A 23,061-nucleotide genomic window follows, 5' to 3' on the forward strand; every position below is an offset into this window, starting at 1 on the left:
CGTGTGTCAGTACTCCGTTAGGCCAGCAGTGGGCGCCCTTTGAAGCGTTAGAAAAGTTGCTCTTGTGTTTTTTCCTCGGTTTTAGTTTTAATTCTAGTTTATTTTCAATTTTCTTGGAGTGTTCATTATATGTTTCAATGATTGTGAACAATTTCATTTATTCATGTAACTATTTGATTCTAATTGTAGCTTTATCCAGTAATTCAAAAAAATGTTAACACATGAATTGCTTAAATGTTAATGCACTACTTAGTGAATACATTTCTGAACATAATTTCCATTTTCACCATTTAACTCCTTCCAATTTGTCAAAAGTTTTCTCGTACATGTGACGTCTCCGACAGGTGACCTACTCCGGCCAATGGGAGGACACGGCCAGACACAGAAGAGCAGTCGAGGGATAAGGAGGCGGGGTCACGCAGCCTCGGCCAATCACAACACAGAGAAAAAGTCCCAGACAAGGTGCCTGCGCCGCGAGCTTCTCTTCGCAAATGACAAAAAAAAAAAAGGATGGAAAGGAGGAGAAGGACAGAGCAGGAGCGGAAAGAATGGGAGGGAAATAAGGACGAAGGAAGTTTGAGGGAGTGAGGGAGGGGAATGCAGGAGGGGAAAGGAGGCAATTGAGTAAATAAGAACGGGAGAAGGAAAGCGAGAAATGGGAGAAGGAAAGAAAGGAGAATGGAAAGAGGAAAGGAGGTGAGGCGGGCTGAAAGCAAAGATGACAGAAAAGTAGAAAGGGAGGAGTAAAGAATGACAAGTGCGATGATGGGGTATGTGTGTCGGCTGCAGGATTCCATCACTCTTAGCAACCGGCCGCTTTGGCGTTGCCATGGTAACGCCGTCTAACGTCCTCCGCTGCCGCCCTCTCTTTCTCTCTCTCTCCCTCCCTTCCTCCCTCCCACCGCCGCGCGCGCTTCCTGCCTGCGTTGCCACAGTGACACACTCTGGGACGAGGAGTGCGATCCTCAGGAACGTCTAGACCTGCAGGAAGTCCGCAGTTTCTTCTTTTTTTGACCGTCCTCTCCACCTGTCAACACTGACGCCTCCTTGCTCTGCGCTTCGTCGTCGTCGTGGAGATCCGTCCGTCCCCGAACAGGAAGTTGATGAACTTCCGACGTTCCTTCCTGGCTTCCCCCTTCTCCTTCTGCGCCTCCTCCACACCCATATGAACACCCACGGCGAAGAGGAGGCCACGATACCGCTGGAGGAGGAAGGGGACACGCACCAGGGAGAGGAGATGAAAGTCAAGGAGGAGTCACAGGAGGAGATGCAACGGACTGAGGAGGAGGAAGGGATGAAGGAGGCGCAGCAGGAGCAGGTGCAGCAGGATGATGCGGTGCAACAGGAGGAAGATGAAGAGGAGGCGCTAGAGGCCATTGACATAGAACATGAGGAGGTGCAGCAGGAGGCGGTTCAACAAGAGGAGGTACAGAATCAGGAAGCGGAACACGTGATGGGCATGGTGCATCAAGGGATGGTGGAATGGCAGGGTCAAATTGACGAGGAGGTCCAGGAGGAAAAAGATGAGGAGGGGCAGGAAGAGGAACACGCAAAGGGGATGCAGCGAGGTGCTCGTATGGAGCCGGCGGATGAACAGGAGAATGCGATAGAAGAGGAGGTGCTGCAACAGGACGTGCAACAAATAAAGGAGATGCCGCAGGTGGAGGAGCAACAAGACGACATACAGCTGCAGGAAGAAGAGGAGGCGCAACAGATGGAAGAGCAACAAATGCAGGAGGTGCACCATGAGGAGGAACAGCTTGCTGACAGCTTGGAGCGAGAGACTCAAGCTGAGGAGATGCAGCAGGAGCAGCATGAGGAGGGACTGAAAGAGAAGCAGCCGGAGCAGAATGCTGTACTGCAGGAAGAAGAGCAACAAACGGAGGAGGAGGTGCCGGAGATGGAGCAAGAGGAGGTGCGGCCCCAGGTGGAGGAGGAGAAACAGCAACAAATGAGGGACTTGCTGCAGGAAGAGCTGCAAAGCAAAGCGATGGCGCAGGAAGAGGAGCAACAAATTGTGGAGGTGCGGCAGGAGGAGGAGCAGGACTTTGTGGACCCGTTGGAGCAAAACCACAGCAGTCAGGTTCTCATTCGGCTCCGAGGAATGTAAGTAAAAAGCGGGATGACGTCGTACTGATGATGTCATCGTGAGGCAAGTGTCGTTTGCGTGTGAAGCCGCGGCAGCAGTTTGCCCCGTTGCCGTGGCAACAGAGCGGCATTACCAGGAAGCGAACGTGTCACATGCGACGTGCTCCGTGCTCAATGTTGCGTGTGTCACATTTGTCGCCGCAGAAGCCATGTCGAAACAGAAAACGTCGCAGCACATCGAGCACAAGGACAGATTGGGTCCAACATCGGTTAAATTCGAACGTCCTTTCACGTCGAGCGGCAGATGAGATCAAGTTGGAGATTAGATGCTGTCGCGCTTGCCGGTGGACCCAAGAATGCGGGGAAGCCAGGCATAAGGGTAACTTAACGGGAATTTATTAAATGGATCAAACAAGGACAAACAACGTGGCAGGGTGCAAAGTAACAAGGGCAACCAAAACGTGACTAACAGAACTAAAAACCGAGGAAAAGGACAGTGACAAAAACTAGGGACAAGAGCGGGAACGGGAACAAGAGCGGGAACAAGAGCGAGAGCGAGAACAAGATCAAAGAGCGGTCGTGACAGTCCGTAACGGAGTAATGTTCCGACGCTGAGCTGTCGGCAAGGGGTGTTTAAATAGTCCATTGATTAGGGGAGCAGATGGGAGTCAGGTGTGCGCGGCTAACGGGGAACAGGTGCGTGGCTGGTGGGGACGGAGTGCTGAGGGGAAACGACCCTAATCAGCTGACAAAAATAAACAACACAAAAGCACGGCGTGGGACGTGACAATAACAAAACCCCTGACATGACCGACACGGGTCATGACAGATACGATCAGTAGCTAGGCAGCTAAATTCGCGCTTCAGATGAGATAGACAAGACAGCGGCAGATGAGGTTGAAGGAGGACGAGGAGGTGGGCTTGAGGTCGATCGGGTCGAGTGCCAAATGTGGTCGGCCACGCAAAAGCCGGTGAAGTGGAGCAACAGAGGAAGCAGTTCAGGTCACCGTCCAGATGTGGTAGCGGCGTTTGCCGGCATTTGCTTCAGTCGCGAGCTAGCTTGTTAGCATAGCAACGCTAACCGCCTTTATGCAGATTGATTTCACAGCGGTGAATATCGTCCAGAAGGTTCACGTGGCGGGCCTTGCCGGAGGTCTGCGTTGGTGATGATGTCATCATCATCATCGGTGGCGGCGGCCATGTTGGGCCACGCGCGTTTCTTGCTTGGCACACCTGCCGCGCGGCGCCCATCTTGTCCTCTTTTTTTGTCATCAAACAAACAAATGAGTGCAACAGGCTGAGACGGCGTTTTGCAATCCTGACACACACACACACAAATGCACGCACGCACACACACACAAACGTGTGAGAAACAAACAGTGAGGGAGACACATTTGCTTCAAGCGTCTCTCACTTTTTTTTTCTTTCTTTTTTTTTATTGCAAATGTGCCGCAGAAGTTGCCTGGCAACACCGCGTGTGACAATAGAAATCTTTCATTTTATTTTATTGTTTTTATTGCACGTCCACGGATAAAATTGGCAACATCAAAACTATGAAAAGATGCGCAACAGAAGCTGAGCCGTTGCTGAGCGGAACGTCTCAACAATCCATTTTTTAGACTCGGACGCTTTCTTTTTTTGCTGGCTTGCTGTTCGTTGGCGTCGGGGCCTTTCCAGATGTTTGTGGCTCAGAGCTCGAAAGATCAAATTGAATTCAATTGAAGATGGAACGAAGCCAAGGTAGAGCGTCGTCATCATGTGAAGCGGCAAATAAGTTGAAGCGGTCCTCGGCAATAAGGTCGAGCGGGAGAAAAGGCGGAGCTCTCAAGCAATCGGCGGCCAATGAGATGGCTTGATTGGTCGCGTGGAAAATGAGCAAATGTCACTTTTTGTATGAAATGTCTGCGCTTGGGCCACTTTGAGCCGCACGTGAGCGCGCACATCATCGACACACACATCCACTTTTGTTGAGGTGAACGGAGTGGCGGTCCGTCCTGTCTACTTGTAAACAGAAGATGTGGTGGTTGTTTGCTTTGGACCCTTTCACTATGCGCAACATTTGTTTTTCTTTGCAGGCAGAAATACAAAAACACATCACAGAGGTAAGGCACGCGCGCACGCACAATGATTGCTCCCAGTGGAGTCTTTCTGACTTTGACTTAAGAAATGTCTCCATCGCTCGCTGTCCTGTTGCCATGGAAACTAAAACATATTCCATTCCGTTTGGTCACCATGACAACTGCACAATGCCTTTCATCCACACAAGTCCAGCGGTCCAGACATAGTTTTGCTTCGTTGACGTCTCCAAGATGTCCGCCAAGGCCCAAGCACATCTCCTAGGTGGACTTAATGATGTCATGATGGAACACGCTTTAGTTGCCATGGCAACAAAAGACCAAGTGATCATGAATAGACCAGGACTAATAATAGCAGCGGTGGTACTGGCTATGTTGTGGCGTTTTTGTGGTGCCTTGTGACATTAAATGCAATTCATGCCATTTTCATCCCTTCCGGCCTCTGCCCTGAAAAATAAAAGACCCCAAAAATGCCTTCTGTGTTGTTTCATCCGGAAACTGTAACTCAAATAATCTTGTCGTCTATGAAAACGAGCTGATTTATTTGAATGACAAAAATGAAAAGGAACGTTTGCATCCCGATTGTGCTGCTCCTTCTCGTATGCGTGCCTTGGCCACATGGGGGCAGTATAACGCTGGCACGCTTGTCCTCAGTCGTCACCTGCAACATAATGTGCAATACATGTCACTCACATGCCTGCGAGCGCAGCGGAACCTCGTATATTTGTGCTTCTGCATTTTCTCAGTGGAACCTGTTGGCTGTTTTTTTTCTAAATGCACCACTTATCCACACTATTTTCCGACCCTCTTTGCCGTCGTTTTTTAAAGGGAAAACTTCTTGGCAATTGAGTCAATTATGACTTTTTGGGGGGGGTATTCTGTCCCGTAATTCACAGACGCTTGATACCGAGGCCTTTGGAATGACTGAAAATATTTGTTGAGCTCGCCGTCGCTTACAGCGCTGCTATTTGTTAGCCTGCCTATGGCCTTTCGCATGATATGTTAGCGTGAAGCGAAGCGGACTTCCCCGAGGCCAAAGCGACGCGCGTCTGTTTGTGTGCGTGCGTTCCATTGCCGAGTGTGTCATTGAGTTTTTCTTTTGAGGCTGAAAGCGGCGATGGCGGCGATGGACGGCGGCGGCACGCTGGACCTTGCCGAGCTGCGCGGGAACCTACAGATGGCCGCCGCCATGCTGGACGCCGTCTACGCCGACGAGACCAAGTCAGAAGGCCCGCCGCACTCTCTCACACTACTTCCAAAACGAAACGGAACCACAAACATTTGCATCTAAAACATGCAAACCAAAAAGTGAAGCGCTCTCACATAAACCTGAAAGACGCTTTCACACTCGGGCAAAACATTCTCACACGGCACTGAATTGCTTGCACACATCGCTGAAACTCTCACATCGTCTGGAATCGCTCTCGTGCCACAATTGACACGCTCTTGCACGCAACACTCCAGCATTCTCACACACTACTCAAGCGCTCTCATTCACGACTGAAATATTCTTCCACTTACTTGACTGAAATGTTCTCAAACATATCTCGCCGGAAGACGTCTACTGGACCCCGAAGATGATCTAAGCGAGCTGCCGGCCGAGTCGGTGCCCAGAGAGGTTCGCGATTGGCTGGCGTGCACGTTCAGCCGCAAGATGGGCGTGGCCAAGCGCCGGCCCGAGGAGAAGCCGCGCTTCAGGAGCATCGTGCACGCTGTGCAGGCTGGGATCTTTGTCGAGAGGTAAGCGCCACCGCCATCGATGCTGTTTTTAAAAAAATGTGATTTAATTATCTTTTTTTTTTTTCCCTGAATTTATAAAAAGAAATTCTATGAATATGCTCAATAGTGCGTGTGCGTGTGTGTGTGTGCGTGGTGACCCGCCAGGATGTACAGACGGACCTCCAACATGGCCGGCCTGACGTACCCGCCCACGGCTCTCACCGCTCTCAAGGTAACAAAATATAATTCAACTTTTCTTTTCTCATCATGTTCTTTCAACGGGAAGTCGTGTCAAAATAGTATTCAATACATTTTTTTAATTCAAAATATATATAAACTTTTTGAGAAATGTATTCTTAATCTTATTATTATTATTGCTGTGTTGTTATAATCTATCAAATGAAATCAAAGCAGTCCAACCTAAATAAAAACATCTGTAATCAAATGTATAATAATCAACTAGTTATCAGAATGATGAAAACTAGTATGTTGATGATGATTATGATCTTTTTCTTTTTGTGTTTGGTAGAAAGTGGACCAGTGGTCCTTCGACGTGTTTTCGCTTCACGAGGGCACGGGCGAGCATGCCCTCAAGTTTCTGGTCTACGAGCTCCTGACGCGCTATGACCTCATCAACAGGTTCAGGGTACACGCGTCTTCATGTGGTCACGTGTGCGTGCGGAGCGCGCCGAACTTGACTTCCAAGTGTCCCAACTTGCGCTTTGGCCAGTTTCGAGCCAGCACTCGCTTCCTTTTTTTGGGGGGGGTGCGGTTGAGACTTTCTGCCACAAGGTGGCAGCAGAGAACGCCACAACATCCGGGCAGCTTCAGTTGATGTTATAAGTGAAAGCATCTGGTGTGTTATTTTTTTGCTTGCGTTTTCTACTTTTGGTGCGGGGAAATGCAAGTCTCATTTGGAATTTCAACAAACAACTGCAGATAGCCATGAAAAGTTGAAGACATTCCATTTTCAAAATGCATTGATTATTCTTTTTTCTGCATGGTAGTTCACGTCTGCCCGAAGACATTTGTGGCGTTTTCTCTCTTTCAAAGGGGGGGGCACGAGCGATTTGCGTCGTGAGCGAGGTGACACTCGATTGTGTAGTCGCCGGATGTTTGTGTGCGTGTGCTTCAGATTCCGGTGCCGGCGTTGGTCCAGTTTGTGGAGGCTCTGGAGAACGGCTACAGCAAACACAAGAATCCTTACCACAACCTGGTCCACGCCGCCGATGTCACGCAGACGGCGCACTTCCTCATGCTGCACACCGGAACCATGGTAACGCAATGCTGCTACACTGACTGCTGCAACTTCACTCAGCAATGTCGCTCGCACACACACAAAATGAACACACAAATAATGCAGGCACATTCAAACACGTTCTATTTACACACACACAGTATAGCGATGTATTGAAACACACACACACAATGTCTTTCAAATGTAATTGCAATGTGAGCAACTTTTCTGTTGCTTCCACTTTAAGGGGATGAAATTCATAATTGTGTGTGTGTTTGTAGCACTGGCTGAGCGAGCTGGAAATCTTGGCGATGGTTTTTGCTGCAGCCATTCACGACTTTGAGCACACGGGAACCACAAACAACTTCCACCTCCACACAAGGTTTGTATCTTGGCCAGCGGCCGTTTGCGTTCATGTGACCCGATGTGTGCGCGCATCAGGTCGGAGGTGGCCATCTTGTACAACGACCGGTCGGTCCTGGAGAACCACCACGTGAGCGCCGCTTACAGGCTGATGGCGGAGGAGGACACCAACATCCTGGTCAACCTCAACAAGGACGACTGGAGGTCAGCGTGCACACGCTCACACACACGCGCACGATACGATGCAACTTGATTGATTTGGCTAGCGCGTTTGACATCAGCCGGAGCCGTAACAAAGCGCTTTCCGTATGGGGTCGTAGAAATTAAAACACAAACAATAGAGAACAGCAGAACGCGTGCACACACACGCACACAAATCCCACTTGACAAATCACTCGCACACTTTTGAGCTCCGTTTGGTGTTTTGCATGTGCGCCACGCAGGGAGCTTCGCGCTCTGGTGATCGAGATGGTGATGTCGACGGACATGTCGTGTCACTTCCAGCAGATCAAGACGATGAGGAACACCCTCGCGCAGTCGCACAGGTCCTCCAACAACTCCTCGCAGTTTTTGGTCGTCCGTCTCTTTTTGGATTGCGGCGCAGCTTTATTTGGCCTTTGTCTTCTTGCTGCGTGTGTGTTCTTCCAGCTTGGACAAAGTGAAGGTTTTATCTCTGATGCTGCACGCCGCCGACATTAGCCACCCCGCTAAAACGTGGCCGCTGCATTACCGCTGGACGCATAGTCTCATGGAGGAGTTCTTCAGACAAGTGCGTGTGCGCTTACACACACAAACACACCCCATCACACGTGCGCACACACATCTCATGCGGATGACACACACGACGTCTCTCCACGATTGATCACACACACACTCTGACCTAAATCACCGAGTGTGTATTTTGTGTTGCAGGGAGACAAAGAAGTGGAACTAGGCCTTCCTTTTTCTCCTCTTTGCGACCGCAAAGCCACCATGATCGCACAGTCGCAAATCGGTAAGAAGCCAAAGTCATCGCAAAAAGTAGCGAGCGGCTGGCTAGCTTGCTTTATTTATTTATTTTTTTTGTCATGATCAAATGTTGCAAGCGGCACTTTGCAACATCATGTGCAGCACAACGTTGAAATCAATTTGCCGAGTCGCGGTGAGCACGACCGGAACCTCTGGCGATCGAGCCGCGCTACAAATTGGAAAATGTCCAAAATGTTGAGGACTTGTGAAATCGGTTTGGGCAAAATAAGATTTGCCTTTTGGGGAGCAAATATTTTGTTTTTCATTTGCAAAACATCAAGAGAAGCACAAAACTGAGCTAAATGGACCAATCGATTGCTCGTCAGGTTTCATCGACTTCATCGTGGAGCCGACGTTCAGCGTCCTGGTGGACATGACGGAGAAAGTGATGGGTCCTCTGATCGACGAGGAGAGGAAAGCCCGGGAGACGGGAAAGCGTCGATCCAGGTGTCGCCTCGTGACGCCATCCACGGCGATTCCCAAGATGCATTGCGCCCGTTGACTGCCGATGTGTCCGTTTGTCCAGCCTGACGGGAAGCGGCTCCGTCACTGTGGAGTCTGTCCAGAGACACAGCGGCGGTCGCCACGGCAACCGCGACGATGGACAGATGGACTTTTCCCTGAGCGCCATTGACCTGCCTGCCCTCAGGAAGCACCTGAGTGATGTCATCAACAAAAACAAGGACAGGTGGAAGGAACTCTCCGTGGATGGTATACACACACACACACGCGAACGCGCGCAATAATATACGTGCGTAAATTGCCACCTGAATTCTTCATGGGAAATATATAAACTCACACGAACGAACACTCGCAGACATGCATGCGCACGCACGCAAACACAAACGAATGTAAAGTGTCTCGTCTCGATATGATTGGCAGAACTGGCCAATAAAAAGCAAGAAGATCAGGAGAGGGCGGAGTCCAAGATGGAAAGCTGCACAACTGACCAATCACAGGGCTCTGCTTGCCGCCCAGCTGATCAAACACGTAACTACGACGACCGTGACCGAGACTCAGCTGACATCCAGCCCGAGGACCACTCCAGATGGAACGGTAGTGCGCACGCACATGCGCGTGCTCACACTAACATGCACATTGACACAAACACACTAACACGTACACACTCAAACTCGCTATACTGTAGCACGTATACACACTTGAAAACATGAATTACCAAAAATAGCGTGTGCGCGTATATGGATGTGTATTATTTTCGCATACACACACACACACGTATGCATGATATACAATGCATGCACGCACATATTGGCGCACAATGACTAAGTTCCACGAGGACACACGTGCGCACACACACACAAAAATGTGTGCACAACAATACACACAAACACAAGCGGCCTGACTTGATGCTATCGTAACTGTCCAAGGGGCGGGGCCAGGAGAGGAGGACCAGGAGGAGCCAGAAAACGCCTAACGTCTCGTCTCGTCTGCCGTGAACTCTGGCGGGGAAACTGTCGCCATGGTCGCAGATTGTAAGATGTCCGTCAGGAGTCCTGGCAAAGGCCTTTGGAACTTTTCTTTACGTCTGACCTTGAAGGCGTCACGCCAGCGCGGCCTCTTGTGCAAACACAGCAAACAGCGAGTGTCGCAGAACACACTGGACGCTCAACAAGCATTTAACTTAGCACCCATCTAGCTAACTTAGCAAGAGTGTGATGGAAGCGTGATGGTGATGTTTGGAGCTTTGTCAATCACCACATCGCCATGGCAACCCTCTCAAAAACACTTTGTGCCAATGAAGAGTGTACTGTGTGTGTGCGTGTATGCGTGCATGTGCGTGTGGTACAGGTGTTTTGTGTTTCAATTGAAATAAACATTGTCAAAGACGTGACGTCACTCCTCCACATAAATGACACTGACTTGTGGGTGACCCACACCACACGCTTACATTCTCGTGATCTGGACTCACCAACACACAAAGATGCCCGCTTACGTGTTTGCATAAACAGACACACGCACACACCGAAGTACACGATTTGCCGCTCCACGTGAGTGTACCACCGGTGGTGGCCACCAGGTGCCAGTAAAGAGTCAAGTGAAACCACCCCATCAGTCAATTTGCGTGACAGTGACGTCAAAGACTCCGCTTCCGACTTCATCCTGACCAATCTGAGGCGGCCAGTCATCCCAAAGGTAATTTCAGTTCATATTTTATGGGCACATCGTTTGTTACTTGTGCTTATGGAATGAAGTTACCAAATAATTCCGTGTTGATGCCTTCTGAGCTCCGAACAAGCGAGAAATATAAATAAAAAAAAATTGTGGATTGAACAAGTGGCAACCTCCAAATGCCAATAAAACCATTAAATGTTTCGACCGCCATGGATCTGACTGTGTGTGTATGTATGTATATATATATATATATATATATATATATATATATATATATATATATATTGTTCTTTCTAACCCTAACTCGCAATAATATCGACATTAGTGTATCAAATATATATCACATGTATCACATATTTTCTTGTATCGCGCATTCCTCATTAGCCTGACCCAGTACGTGCGGAGGTGCCGATGACGTGGTGCAGAGAGGCTCCTCCCCCCCCCCGCTTCCCCTCGTCGTCCTCCTCCTTTCGGAGCCGCCTCAGCCCCTCCCTGGCCGGGTCACATCAGGCGGGCTGGCAGTTGACGAGGCGAGCGGGCCGGCGCTTGCATACCCCCCTCCCACCTCTCCCTCTCCCGCCTCTCCGTCGCTCACTCGCCCGTTGGCGGAGCCTCCAGCCCAAGCAGGCCGTCAGGCGAAGGAAGCTCCACGGCAACGGCGGCGGCTCGGCTCGGCTTCGATGGCGCGACGCGACGTGCTAGCCGGTGAGCTGCCATCTTTTCTTCATCTTAATCTTCGTCTTCCTCTTCATCTTGGCGTCGTCATGGCGGCGCGTTTAGCGGATTCATGGAAAGTTTGCGACCCCGGGAGCAAAGTGAGCCCGGGAGGCTCGACGACCTCCCCAAAAGACTTTACGCAAACGTGGAGGTTTTGTTTGCTGCTCTGTTTACTTGTCGTGACGGAGTCGTGGCTATCGAAACGAGTCGGTTCCGATGCGAGGCTCCGGTGGCGGCGGCTCCTCGTCCAACACGTCACGGTGTCGGAAGGTTAAACTCGCGGTTGCCATGGAGACTAGGGACGCGGATGCTTTGTAGGCTTCTTCGGGCTCACCGGACCTTGTTCGGTCCGCGATGAGCATCATGGGAGCTTGTTATTCACCGAGACTAAACGGGACGCCCAGTGGTTTTGGAGTGGAACGTGTGCTGTAGTGTCCACTCCAGGCCAACAGGGGGCCACGTTGAGAAAGCCACCGATGGCGTCATCGCAATTAAAACAAGCAAACAACAAGCGAGCGCAAAGAAATAACGCGCATGTTTCAATAGTCACCAAATCTCATTTGATGTTTTGTTCTGTTTTTGTGATGAGTAATGAATAATTGCACGTCATTAGTAATCAATTTTTAAAGGGACACTTGATTGGGTTGAATTTTATAGGTCTGTGCGTAAATATGACGTCAGCACTAAATTTCTTTCCCTTCAAAGAATCTGTAGCGATATAAGTTTTCTTTGTAACGGCTAAAACTGCCTATTGGCACGCCCCTTTTTGGTGCATATGTTTTTTTTCTATCTCAGGCTGTCTGCGTCATGGCAGGGAAGCAAATTTTGCAATTTGTGTTGTTTGCCGGCTTGATTGATTTTATTATTTATATATTATTTATTTTATTTTTTGCCACCAAAATTCATCTGCACACTCCTAATCTTGTCCATTTCAATCTGTGAAAATATAAAAGCCAGCTGCCCAATATTTTGGATTTATTGACATCAAATGTGAGCTCTTTTGCGGACCTCCCCCAAATCGCAAATATTGTGGTGATGGTCGCGCGGTGGTCCTCCGCATCCCACGCGAGGCACGGACACGACGGCGTTGCTCTGTGAGTGACAATTTCCAATCAGTCCAAGCGCAGGAGGTCAGCGTGTCCAAATGTCAAAGTTGGACTAAGCAAGATTGACAGCTCCGGACTTCCAGCGAGGTCGTCCCTTTCGCGGAGTGGGGTCGTTTAAAGCACTTCATTTTGGGATCGGCGGTGAAGGGAGTACTTCAAAAACACAAGTGGACTTTGGGGGGGAAGTCAAGCTAACACTTAACAGATTTAATCTTTGAAGGAAGCACAATCTATGCGAGACGCAGTATCCATCTCTGAAGAAAAAAAGAGACCGATTGATTCAATGAAAGCAATTTATGGAAATGAAAGCAAAAATAATAAGCAACAGTTGTCAGGTCGTGGTCGCGCTTTTCGCAAACTTGTGCTGATCTCGGGTTGCTTCTTGAATGAGCTTCATTGTTTCCTGCAACGCATGTGATCTTCGATAAGCCTCCTCGGACCCCCACGCACCGCGTCTCCCCCGAGCCTGGACCCGCTCCCGCTCCCCGCCAGGGAGGTCGCGTCACGGCCTGGTATCAGCCGCTCGCCGAGCATGTGACAAGCTTGCATGCAAATGTTTGTTTGTTCACCTGCTGCCTCTCGCTTGAGTCGATGCCAACGGGCGAGCCGCTGGCGCTCCTTTCACGCTGCTCGAAAAAGCAACAAGAATTATCGTCTTGATTTGGACGCGACCGAACGGGCTAGCCGGCGAACCAGCTCATCTTTTTTTCTATTTCATTAGCGACGTCAGAAGTGGCTGCATCGTTGTTAAAAAAAAAAGTTGAATGAGCACTTCAAGCGCCTCAAAAAAGGATTTCAGGCCTCCGACAATCATTTTTTTCTGATTTCTTTCGTCATCAGGAAAATATATGAATATCAGCAAATATGCTTTTGTGAGCAAACCAATCACTTAAAATCACTCGCTCTTGTTCTTTAGTTATTGTTTTTTGAATCACTAAAAAATAGCAAATAAAGAACAAAATTCAATTCATGGTTCAGTCACTGTCATAAAACAGTCAAACAATATTTTTGTTGTCGGAAGTATTCAGGGTCCCAAAAATAAGTCTTTTTATGAATTACGTCATTTATAAATGAACGAACAAATATCGGGATCGGTGTGAGCAGCCTAAAAAAAAAAAATCCAAATCTTTATCAGTCAGGCCCGTGTGAACAGCGAGTGAGGAAGATTGGCGTCATCTGAATGAAAGTGATGATGTCATCAACGAGACAAAGAGCGTGGCTTTCCCTCGGCGGTGGTGGTCGCGGTCGTCATGGCCGCCGCCGCCGCCGCCGTTTCGGGCTCCTCCTGAATAATTCATGATGTCATTCCGTGGACCGACATTCCTCACATTCCTTCTGTCCAGATCCCGGCGCGCCGCTCTGCTTGGTTTGGAACATTCTCAGAAGCACGGCCAACCTTCGGCGGGAATATTTACACTGTTGTTGGGGAAGGTCCCGTTAGGACATAAAAGCAAAGTCTTTGAAGGAATGTGGGGCCCTTTTTTGGGAAAGGTTCGCTTCGCTCCAAGAAAGGTGGCACAATGGTGCTTTCTGTGGCCATTTTGTTTTGGAGTGACAAAATGTTACAAACATTCAAGTTGCTAAAATGCCGTTGTCATGGGAACAAGAGTGTGTACGACCCATTAGTATCCGTTAGCAGCCTTTGCATTAGCCATGCTAGCGACTAGCCAATTATGCGACCTGCAAAAGTGATCCAAACAAAAACAACAATTTCGTCAAAATCGTTAATCCTCCTTTTGCGTTTTATGTGTGTGTGTTTTTTTTATTTATTTTGATGCTAGCTAACGAGTTATGTGGCAGCCGCTAGCCACTTCAGCCCCTTTAAAAGCGACCAAAGTGAGAGTTTAAAACAAGAGTGGCAAAGTCATTTTTGTGTTTTTCCGCTTTGTCGCCAAGGGTGCTTCTGACTGTGAAATCGAATGTTTCGGCGCCCTATCCTATCGTTTACATGTCAACAACAGATTGATGTTTAACGAGTTGACGCTTAGTTAGCGACTCGAGTTTGACATCTGGAGTTTAAAACAACAACAACACTTCAGTGACCACTTAGCCACATTAGCTGTTTTAACGCTGCCTGTATAATGTGTAAAAATCACGCAGGATTTCAAAACAAAACAAAAAACCGCGTTTATTAATTGAAGCACGAGCCGGCTGTTTGTTTTCTTTCATTTCAATTCATTCTTTTCCTCTCTTTGCACTTGTATGAGAGTTAGGAATGTTAAAAAGTAACCTTGCTTTTGACGGTTCATCAATGTTTCATCGTGGCCGTCGTTTGACATTGCAGTAGATGATGTTTAACTGTTCCGCCGTCGCGAACGGACACGCGCTCGGGGGCATGTCGTTAACTAGCCCGCTGGCCGAGAAATGATTTGTTGAGCGTTAGTTAGTCTGCGTGCTGGCACATAATACGAGCGGCGGGAGGATCTACCTTGCGGTGGTCTCAGACTGTCATCACAAAGGCATTTCCTCCTCGGCCGCTCACTTCCTGCTTCCCGGCAAGAGGCCTAAAATGGACGCCCGCCCCCCCTCCCACGTCACCATGGCAACTGCAGCTGAGGCTCACTTGTAAACATCAAAGTGTCAAAATGCGTGTGTGTCCTTAAAACAGGAACGTCTCCTTCCTGCGAGCTGCCGGGTGGTCCGCAAGCGGCACCGGGCTGGGCGAGAGGCAATTTGCTAAACGAAATGCGAGATTTTAACATCTCAAGGGCCACATGAATCACTTGTCGGCTCGTTCTCAAAATAACTCACCATGGATGGGACATTCTTGAGACTTGTCCAAGTGATGGTTTGAAAATACCAGCGCCGGGGCACTTGACCCTTTTTTGCCCGTCAGTCCCCCGCCCTCCGGCCGCTATCTCGGTTCAATTCCGGCCTCGACCCTCCGGCCTTATTCATAAAAACTGTCGACCCCGTTCAGAGATTTACAGATACTCACTCTGTGAAAGGACGGCGGCTCCGGGATTGATTTTTTTTCGGAGAATAGCAAATAAAATGCTGCAGAGGCTTAACTGGGCCGACCCAGATTTGTGACGGGCCTCTCTTGGCCCGGTTGTAGCGTCACCCCCGCCCCGTTCAAAAGTCGTGCTGCAGCAATCTGTCCGACCTGCCGGCTTTTGGTACTCGACTTGGAGAGACGGGTTAGCGGCACTTTGCGGTAGCCGACGTGAGGCGTCGCTCCGCGGTCTGCGTCGTAAGTGAAAGTGGCTCAAATTCGGGCAGGCTGTCGAAAGGAAGCCATTTGAAAAGGTCACGATGAGCGTCGTTTGACATTTCATGAAATCTGTGCGGTGTCTTTCAGAGATGACAGGAGGAGGACACTGCTGACGTTGCCCCCAGAGAATCGTCTCCAAACATGGCCGCCCACCGGATCCGAGCCACGGCCAATAGCAACGCTTCGCTGCCTCGCTGCAGGTCCGAAGGGACGCTGATTGACCTCGGTGAGAGCGTGTCCGAGTCCAGCCTGATTGATGTCAAAGGTGAGCTAAGAGCACTTTGTGTCGAGCCTCGTCAGGTTGGAAGCGAGCCAGTATTTAGTCCAAGACGGAGTCTTCACACCCTCATACCTGACACGGTCCCTGATCTTCTGTTCCCAGTGCCTTCTCCCAGTGCCTTACGCTTGGACGCCACCGCCTCCTTCAGCACCGCCCGAGAGGTCGTGGCCATCAAGGACTACTGCCCATCCAGCTTCACCACGCTCAAATTCTCCAAAGGCGACCGACTCTACGTTCTGGACACGTCGGGCGACGAGTGGTGGTACGCTCACAACAACACGGAGATGGGCTACATCCCGGCCGCCTACGTGGAGCCCGTGAATTTCAGAGACTCGTCCTTCAGCGACAGCGGCATGATTGACACCTCGGGGGACACCAGGGAAGAGACGGCTTCGGAAATGGACCTTCTCGGGGAGTGGGCCGGTGTCATTCTGAAGCCCACGGCTTTCCATAACGGAAATCCTTTCGCAACCACACAAACCTCAACCAACCCGTTCCTGTGCGGCGGTCCTCAAAGCCCGCTGGACCAGAACAGCAACGAGAAGTCGGATGATCTTCTTCTCTTTGACACTCCGTCGGTATCCGAATCCGTCATCAGCACCGCGGACTTTAATAACGGTTTTGGCTGGAGTGGTTTGAACCCTCTAAGTCACACGACGGGGGATGGGCTTCGAAGAGATAACCCCTTTTTCCGAAGCAAGCGCTCCTACAGTCTGTCCGACATGTCCATCCTGCAGGCCCAGTCGGACAACCCTCCAATGTCCGCCGGTTTCTTCAGCGGCCTTCAAGCGCCGGCTCCGGAGCAGTTCCAGAGCAGGGAGGCTTTCCGGACAGCGTGGCTCACCCACCGCAAGCTGGCCAGGTCCTGCCACAACTTGGACTCTCTGGGCCAAAACCCGGGCTGGGGTCAGACGCAGCCGGTGGAGACCAACATCGTCTGCCGGCTGGACAGCTCAGGAGGCACCGTCCAGCTCCCGGACACCAACATCAGCGTCCACATCCCTGAGGGACATGTTGTGGATGGCGACACCCAGCAGATCTCCATCAAAGCGCTCTTAGACCCTCCTCTGGAGCTGAACAACGATCGCTGCACCACCTCTGGCCCCGTGGTGGAGCTCAAGCTCAGCAACATGGAGACCAAAAGCAGCATTACGCTGGAGATGAAGGTGTCTGTCGTCGTCAAAGCCGAAAACCGTGAGACCACACGGATCCTGTGCGTCAGGAGCGAGTGTAAAGAGGGGCCGTACAACCCCATCTCGCAGACCGTCGTGTACGGCGACACGGTTCACGTGTCCCTGGACAATTTGGAACCATGCGTGTACATTTGCGTGGTGGTGCAGTCCCAGTCCACATTTCCAGACTCCAATGTGTGGGATCACGTGGTCAAAAAGATCACATTAGGGGTGTATGGTCCCAAACACATTCATCCCTCGTTCAAAACGGTTGTGGCCATGTTCGGTCACAATTGCGCCCCCAAGTCGTTGTTGGTGAGCGAAGTGGGCAAGCAGGCGCAATCGTCACCACCTGTTGCGCTACAGCTGTGGGGAAAACACCAGTTTGTCCTGCCCAGGCCCCAGGACCTGAGTGTCGGGGTGTACTCCAACATGGCCAACTATGAGGTGAAGGCCAGCGAGCAGGCCAAAGTCATTCGCGGTTTCCAGATCAAACTGGGCAAAGTAAGTCGGCTCGTCTACCTGATAAGTTCTCGCAACGGCGCCGATGTTTCAGACTTTACCCTGAGGATCCAGGTCAAAGACGACCAGGATGTGATACTGGGCCAGTTTTGCGTTCAGACGCCCACGCCGCCGCCCAAGACGGGTCCAAAGACGTCCATGCAGCGTCGCTTCCTGAAGAAGAAGGAAGTGGGCAAGATCATCTTGTCTCCACTTGCCGTTGCCACCAAGTACCCGGTGTTTCACGACCGCCGGATCACCAACCTCAGATTTGGAAAACTGATCAAGACGGTCATCCGGCAGACTAAGAACAGCTACCTATTGGAGTACAAGAAAGGAGACTTTGTGGCACTTCTGAGTGAGGAGAAGGTCAAACTGAAGGGCCACTTGTGGACCAAAGAATGGTACATTGGGTACTACCAGGGCCGGGTGGGACTGGTCCACGCCAAAAATGTGCTGGTGACGGGAAAAGTCAAGCCCATTTACTTCAGCGGGCCGGAGCTCTCCACGTCCTTGTTACTGGAGCAGGTTCTAAGGCCCTGCAAGTTCCTGACCTACATCTACGCCTCGGTCCGCACTGTCCTGATGGAGAACATGGGCAACTGGCGGGCGTTCGCCGACGCCCTGGGCTACCAGAACCTTCCCGTGACGCACTTCTGCCGGGCTGAGCTGGACAGTGAGCCCGAGAGGGTGGCCTGCGTTCTGGAGAAGTTGAAAGAAGACTGCAACAACGCCGACAGCAAAGAGCGAAAGTCTTTCCAGAAGGAGCTGCTCACGGTGAGTCCACCAATCCTGATGCGCAAAGTCCACTTTGGTGCCGCCGGCGTCTCTCTCACGTGCCGATTGCGGCACCAACAAGTCTCTGGCGTCTGTTGGCAGTTGGTGACGAGCTAGTCAGTCATCTACTTTGGGCTTTTATTCTATAGTCAATTGTCCGAGTTGCTCAGTCACCGGTTTGAGTTATTTTCTAGTTTTCTTTGTGCTCGTCACTCGTCTCTGTTTTAATTAGTGCCTGTTGACGACACACTCTGCAATGTGTGTGTGTGTGTGAGAGAAAAACAAAGCAAGAAAATTGAGCACGAAGGCGAACGTAAGAGTCAAACGTTTGAGGAAACGTCTTTCGTGGACGTGGCCGCATTTTAAGCGCAAACATTCCTAGCGAGTGAAAAGAAAATCCGCAAATCATGTTTTTAGTGGGCCGCCTTCGTCACCGACGGCGGCTCTCGTGTTCCTCTTGGATCCGAACATTGCGGCAAGTTGCCGTCCACACTGGAGTCTATTTTTAGATGAAGGCAACCCGGGGAAAGCAGCTCATTTGTTTCTCCTCCCCGTTCTAGTTACCGTACTATTGTTACCCCGACGAGCACCCCGCGCTCGAGTCGTCATTATTTCCGTCGCTGCTTGTCTGCATTTTGCACTCGTCTGCTTCGCGTCAATTCCGTCGTGAATTGGACGAGTCGCAAGTCGGAGTTTGTTCCTCGTTCAACTGTCACCAGTCTGCACGTGCTTGGGTTGGTCGCTATTCTACAAAGTTCTCGTCCCAATAAGCGGCCGCCCGTTCGTCACGAGTCCAGTTGGCTCGTTTCTGCTCCACCTCCCTCACGGCACGTCTGCGTGATGAGTTTGTGTCGAATCGCTGACGAGTTTGTCGCGGGTCAGCGACGTGTTCGTTAGTTGCAATGAGTTTGTTGCGCCGACGGAGCCGCTTCGCTTCATCGCCAAAGACCGAACGAAATCCTGACCGCACAGCAAACTTGTTCTGGAAGTTTGGGTGCCGCAAAGACGGCAAGCGGGAGAAAGACGGATCAGGTGCCAGCGTGTCGTTCGGAAGCATCTCGGGCCGCCAGATGTTTCCCGCCTCATTGTTCTCAAGAAACACAAAGCGGCGCCGGAGCCTCCCTCCCACAACTCGCTCAGTTGGGCCGAGACGTCGACTCGAAACCGCGTCGCCGCCAATATTGAAAGAGATGAACGGCTTCAAGAAAAACTGCTTTCTTGCGACTTTGGACTTGTCCCAAATCGCAATATTGTTTTTATGGAGTCCATTTTTTTTTTGTCATTCTACTGTCCGTTATTGTTTCACACCATATCGTGCTCTTTTCCTTCACTGAAACGGTCATGCAGAAATTCATCGACAACTCACCTTTCGTCAAATGACTCAACAATGATTTGGATGACGGAGGAATCGTTTGGAGATTTTGTTCAACTTCAACTTCAAATTCAAAATCAAAATCAATTCGTTGATTCATCTTCAGTTGACGTCGTTTGTTGCCGTCCTCCAAACGGCAGCTTGAAAGGGATGATCAATAAATCGAGTTCACGAAAACGCAAATATACGATCCGGCGGTCGAATCGATTGTGTTGGAGAAATGCAAAAAAAACGGAGCCGAGCCGAGCGCTTCGTTTAACCGGCTGAAGTTGTTTTGAGGTTGTGCTGTTGATGAAGACGTCCTCCAGAAACAAAAAGAAAAAAAATGCAAACTTCATGATGTCCAATGAGCGACGGTTTTTATTGTCTGTGAACAAAAGGAAGAAAAGGTTCATTTTCAAAAGACAAAAGACATTCCACGTTAATATACGGCACAGCCGTGTGCTTTTTTTGGGGGGGGTCGGGGGGACTCAAATGGACGAACGGCACTTGCATTCATTCTCAAGGACAAAGATGCTTTGAGGTAAGAGCGCCTTGACGACGCCAACTCGTATCTCAAGGCGCCAGCGTCCACACGTGACAAACCCGCAAGTCGACTCGCTAACAAATTCCCGCCATGTCGGCTCACGCCAAATAAGAGTCCGACGTGAGCCGGGAGGCTACAAAATCTCCGGCCGGACCTTCCGGAAGCTTTCCCGCATAGATAAGATAAGATAAGATAAGACCATCATGGCTTTCAAGTCCACTTGCTCTCATTTTCCCGTCTTTGTTCTCGCATTTCCTGATTTTCGCCTCATTTGCTCGCCCGCAACCCCAGAGCGGCCCGGCTTGGAATGCGCGACTCATTTCAGTCCGTCAGACGCGAGGGTCAGAGGTCACGCACACCAGTAACGAGACGCCGGAATGAGGTCGGAATGTCACCGATGGTGCGGCGGCCCCGAATGGGAAAATAACGACGACGATGAGAAGAATCAAGCGGAACGGAAGGAAGGAAGCACGTCCGGCCGAGCTCGTTTAGTCGCCGCCCGGAGTTCAAATTGTCTACAAAAAAGTATTGAGGCCAAAGATGGCGTCGCTTTTTGCATTTTCCAAAGCAGCATTTCTCTTCCAAACATTTGATTTGTGTGGCGCGAAGCTCGCCTCGATTGTGGGCGACACAAAATGTCGCCGTTTGCGCCGTTGTGGGCATGAACGCAAACACAGAGCGCCTTCCGTCCTCACGCTTTTGTCCTTTTTCATCGATTGCGCGTCTCTTTAAAAACATTCAAATTCATGTGGGAATGCTGAAGGCAAACCATAGAATACAATACAATCGGAAAAATAAAGGCAAAAAACCGAGGTACTCGAGGTTGTTCCCTGAGGAACTCCTGTCGACCGTATTCGTGAAGATTAGACATGCAGCCTTTGAGAGAAACGCTTGTGGTCCTTTTTTTTTTTCTTGTGCATTAGGCGCTGCTGAAGCTGGATTGCCAGGGTCTGGTCGCCCGTCTGGTGATGGATTTTGTGCTGCTCACCACGGCGGTCGAGGTGGCGGGACGCTGGCGCGAGTTGGCCGAGCGCCTTGTCAAAGTTTCTCGCCAGCAGATGGACGCCTATGAGGCGCCGCACCGCGACAAGAACGGCGTCGTGGACGGAGAGGTGACCGCCGCTCGCTCTCTCTCTTTCTCACGCCTTATTGATGATGATGATGACGATGACGATGGCGCTGTTGCGGTTCAGGCCATGTGGAAGCCCGCGTACGACTTCCTGGTGACGTGGGCGGCGCAGATGGGCGACAGCTACCGGGACGTGATCCAGGACCTCCACGTGGGCCTGGACCGGATGAAGAGTCCCATCACCAAACGCTGGAAGCACCTGAGCGGGACTCTGCTCCTGGTCCACTGCCTGGACGCCCTCCGGAGCTCCGCCTTCAGCACCGCCTCTGCCGCTTCCGACGACTTTGCCGTCTGACGCGTTTTCTACTCTCGCTTTTCTACAGGCCGCACGTTCGTATTTGTTTACACTCGGTTGTGTGTCTGTCCTGCGGTTGCGCTCATGCTCGTGTCTTTTCTTCTCAACGGCCGACTGCCAAATGCTCGGAACCGGACTCTCGATGAATTCCGGGTCTTGTTTCTTCGTCAACGTTCACATTCTTGCCTGTTTTGGCGCTTCACGTCGCCAATTCTGCCGTATCCGTTTGTTTCTCATTTGATCCGGTCCGATTCGGTTCAGTTCACCCAATTGGGTCACATTTCGGCGTGAATAGGTCCGTTTTGTTGCGATAGTTTCCCTTTCTGACGCAGTTGGCTTCAAGTCCGCTGTGAACTTCTGATGTCATTGTGTCGGTTTTTGTCGCAATTGGTCCAATTCTCGTGGGATCCGGTTGGTTCTGAAGTGATGGTTTCAATTTCTGGGGTGCGATTGGTCAGTTCTGCTGTGATTGTGCCCGTTTTAGTGCAATCGGGTTGCGTTGAGATTTCATTGGTTCAAGTTCCGATTTGATGGGATCCGCTCTGTGCTCCTCCAAATTCGGTCCGTCATGGGAAGTATTTTTGGGGAGCGTGTCGTGGAACCACACCAATTTCTGGTGGCATCTGGTCGGTTCTGATGTGATTGGGCCAATTCCAGAACCATTAAGTCAAATTCTCACGTGATCCGGTTAGGTGCCAGTGCCATTTGGTTCTGTATAGTCGGATCACGTTCTTGTGCAACTGGGTCTGTTTGGGATTTGATGGAATGATCTTTCTGGTTCTGACGCCCCCTTTCAGCAAAGACAAGAGCGACACCATGTGGCCCGGTTGTGCGTTTCAAGTGCTTGCTGACACGGCGACGACAAACAAGCGGCGCGTTCACACTTGCTGTATTTCCTCTCAACATCTGCCAAAAAAGGGCGAGTGCGCGGTCACGTGACATCATCGCCATCATTGCTGCTCATCAGAAATAAAGTGTAAATATTTGCATACTCGTCAGTCGGATCGTTGTGCATTTTTATGTGTGTGAATGTTTTCCTCCTTGGCGGTGGCAAAATGTGGACTATTTTCATATTTTCCTCACATTGAGGTGAAATCGATGCTCTCGTTTGGATGGCTCTATGTCAACGTCCAAATATCTTTTCTCCTTCGTTTGGCCACTAAAGTCGCGTTTTGCTATGAACTGATTCTTTTTAATCAACTTTTGGTGGTCAACATTGGTGTTGATCAGCTTTTTCGTGTTGTCACTGACGGACACCCTTTCTTCTGACAATTGCTGAACTTAAAATAAAACTTTAAAAAAAGTGTCAGTGTAGTCATCAGAAACCGGGTGAAACCTTTCGTCCGTCA

The 23,061-nt window shown here is 50.3% G+C and overlaps 2 protein-coding genes across 3 annotated transcripts; both read left to right on the plus strand.

The window, feature by feature from the left end:
* The first annotated feature begins 904 nt into the window (after window positions 1–904).
* On the plus strand, window positions 905–10,342 carry pde1a (phosphodiesterase 1A, calmodulin-dependent). 2 transcript variants are annotated; one of them, XM_088314832.1, is made up of 16 exons: window positions 907–2,106; window positions 4,164–4,190; window positions 5,268–5,384; window positions 5,721–5,903; window positions 6,048–6,114; window positions 6,412–6,528; window positions 7,018–7,158; window positions 7,401–7,501; window positions 7,561–7,686; window positions 7,926–8,027; window positions 8,131–8,251; window positions 8,395–8,476; window positions 8,817–8,937; window positions 9,017–9,201; window positions 9,373–9,546; window positions 9,879–10,342. In XM_088314832.1, the coding sequence occupies exons 1-16, from the start codon at window positions 1,166–1,168 to the stop codon at window positions 9,923–9,925; spliced, it is 2,652 nt and encodes an 883-aa protein (XP_088170958.1). In that variant the 5' UTR covers window positions 907–1,165; the 3' UTR covers window positions 9,926–10,342. The 2 variants fall into 2 exon arrangements, with proteins under 2 accessions (XP_088170959.1, XP_088170958.1); XM_088314833.1 differs by lacking the exon at window positions 4,164–4,190 and having other exon boundaries at window positions 905–2,106.
* Window positions 10,343–11,129: 787 nt separating this feature from the next.
* Window positions 11,130–22,710, plus strand: LOC148323953 (SH3 domain-binding protein 4-like). Its single transcript, XM_088315715.1, has 5 exons — window positions 11,130–11,328; window positions 15,748–15,925; window positions 16,043–18,390; window positions 21,212–21,400; window positions 21,482–22,710. Exons 2-5 carry the CDS (start codon window positions 15,802–15,804, stop codon window positions 21,710–21,712), a joined length of 2,892 nt encoding a protein of 963 aa, XP_088171841.1. The 5' UTR covers window positions 11,130–11,328; window positions 15,748–15,801; the 3' UTR covers window positions 21,713–22,710.
* The last annotated feature ends 351 nt before the right edge of the window (window positions 22,711–23,061 follow it).

This window comes from Idiotropiscis lumnitzeri, chromosome 14 (assembly GCF_059441095.1).
Source record: "Idiotropiscis lumnitzeri isolate Australia: NSW breed Sydney's pygmy pipehorse chromosome 14, RoL_Ilum_1.0, whole genome shotgun sequence".
NCBI classification, from domain to species: Eukaryota; Metazoa; Chordata; class Actinopteri; order Syngnathiformes; family Syngnathidae; genus Idiotropiscis; species Idiotropiscis lumnitzeri.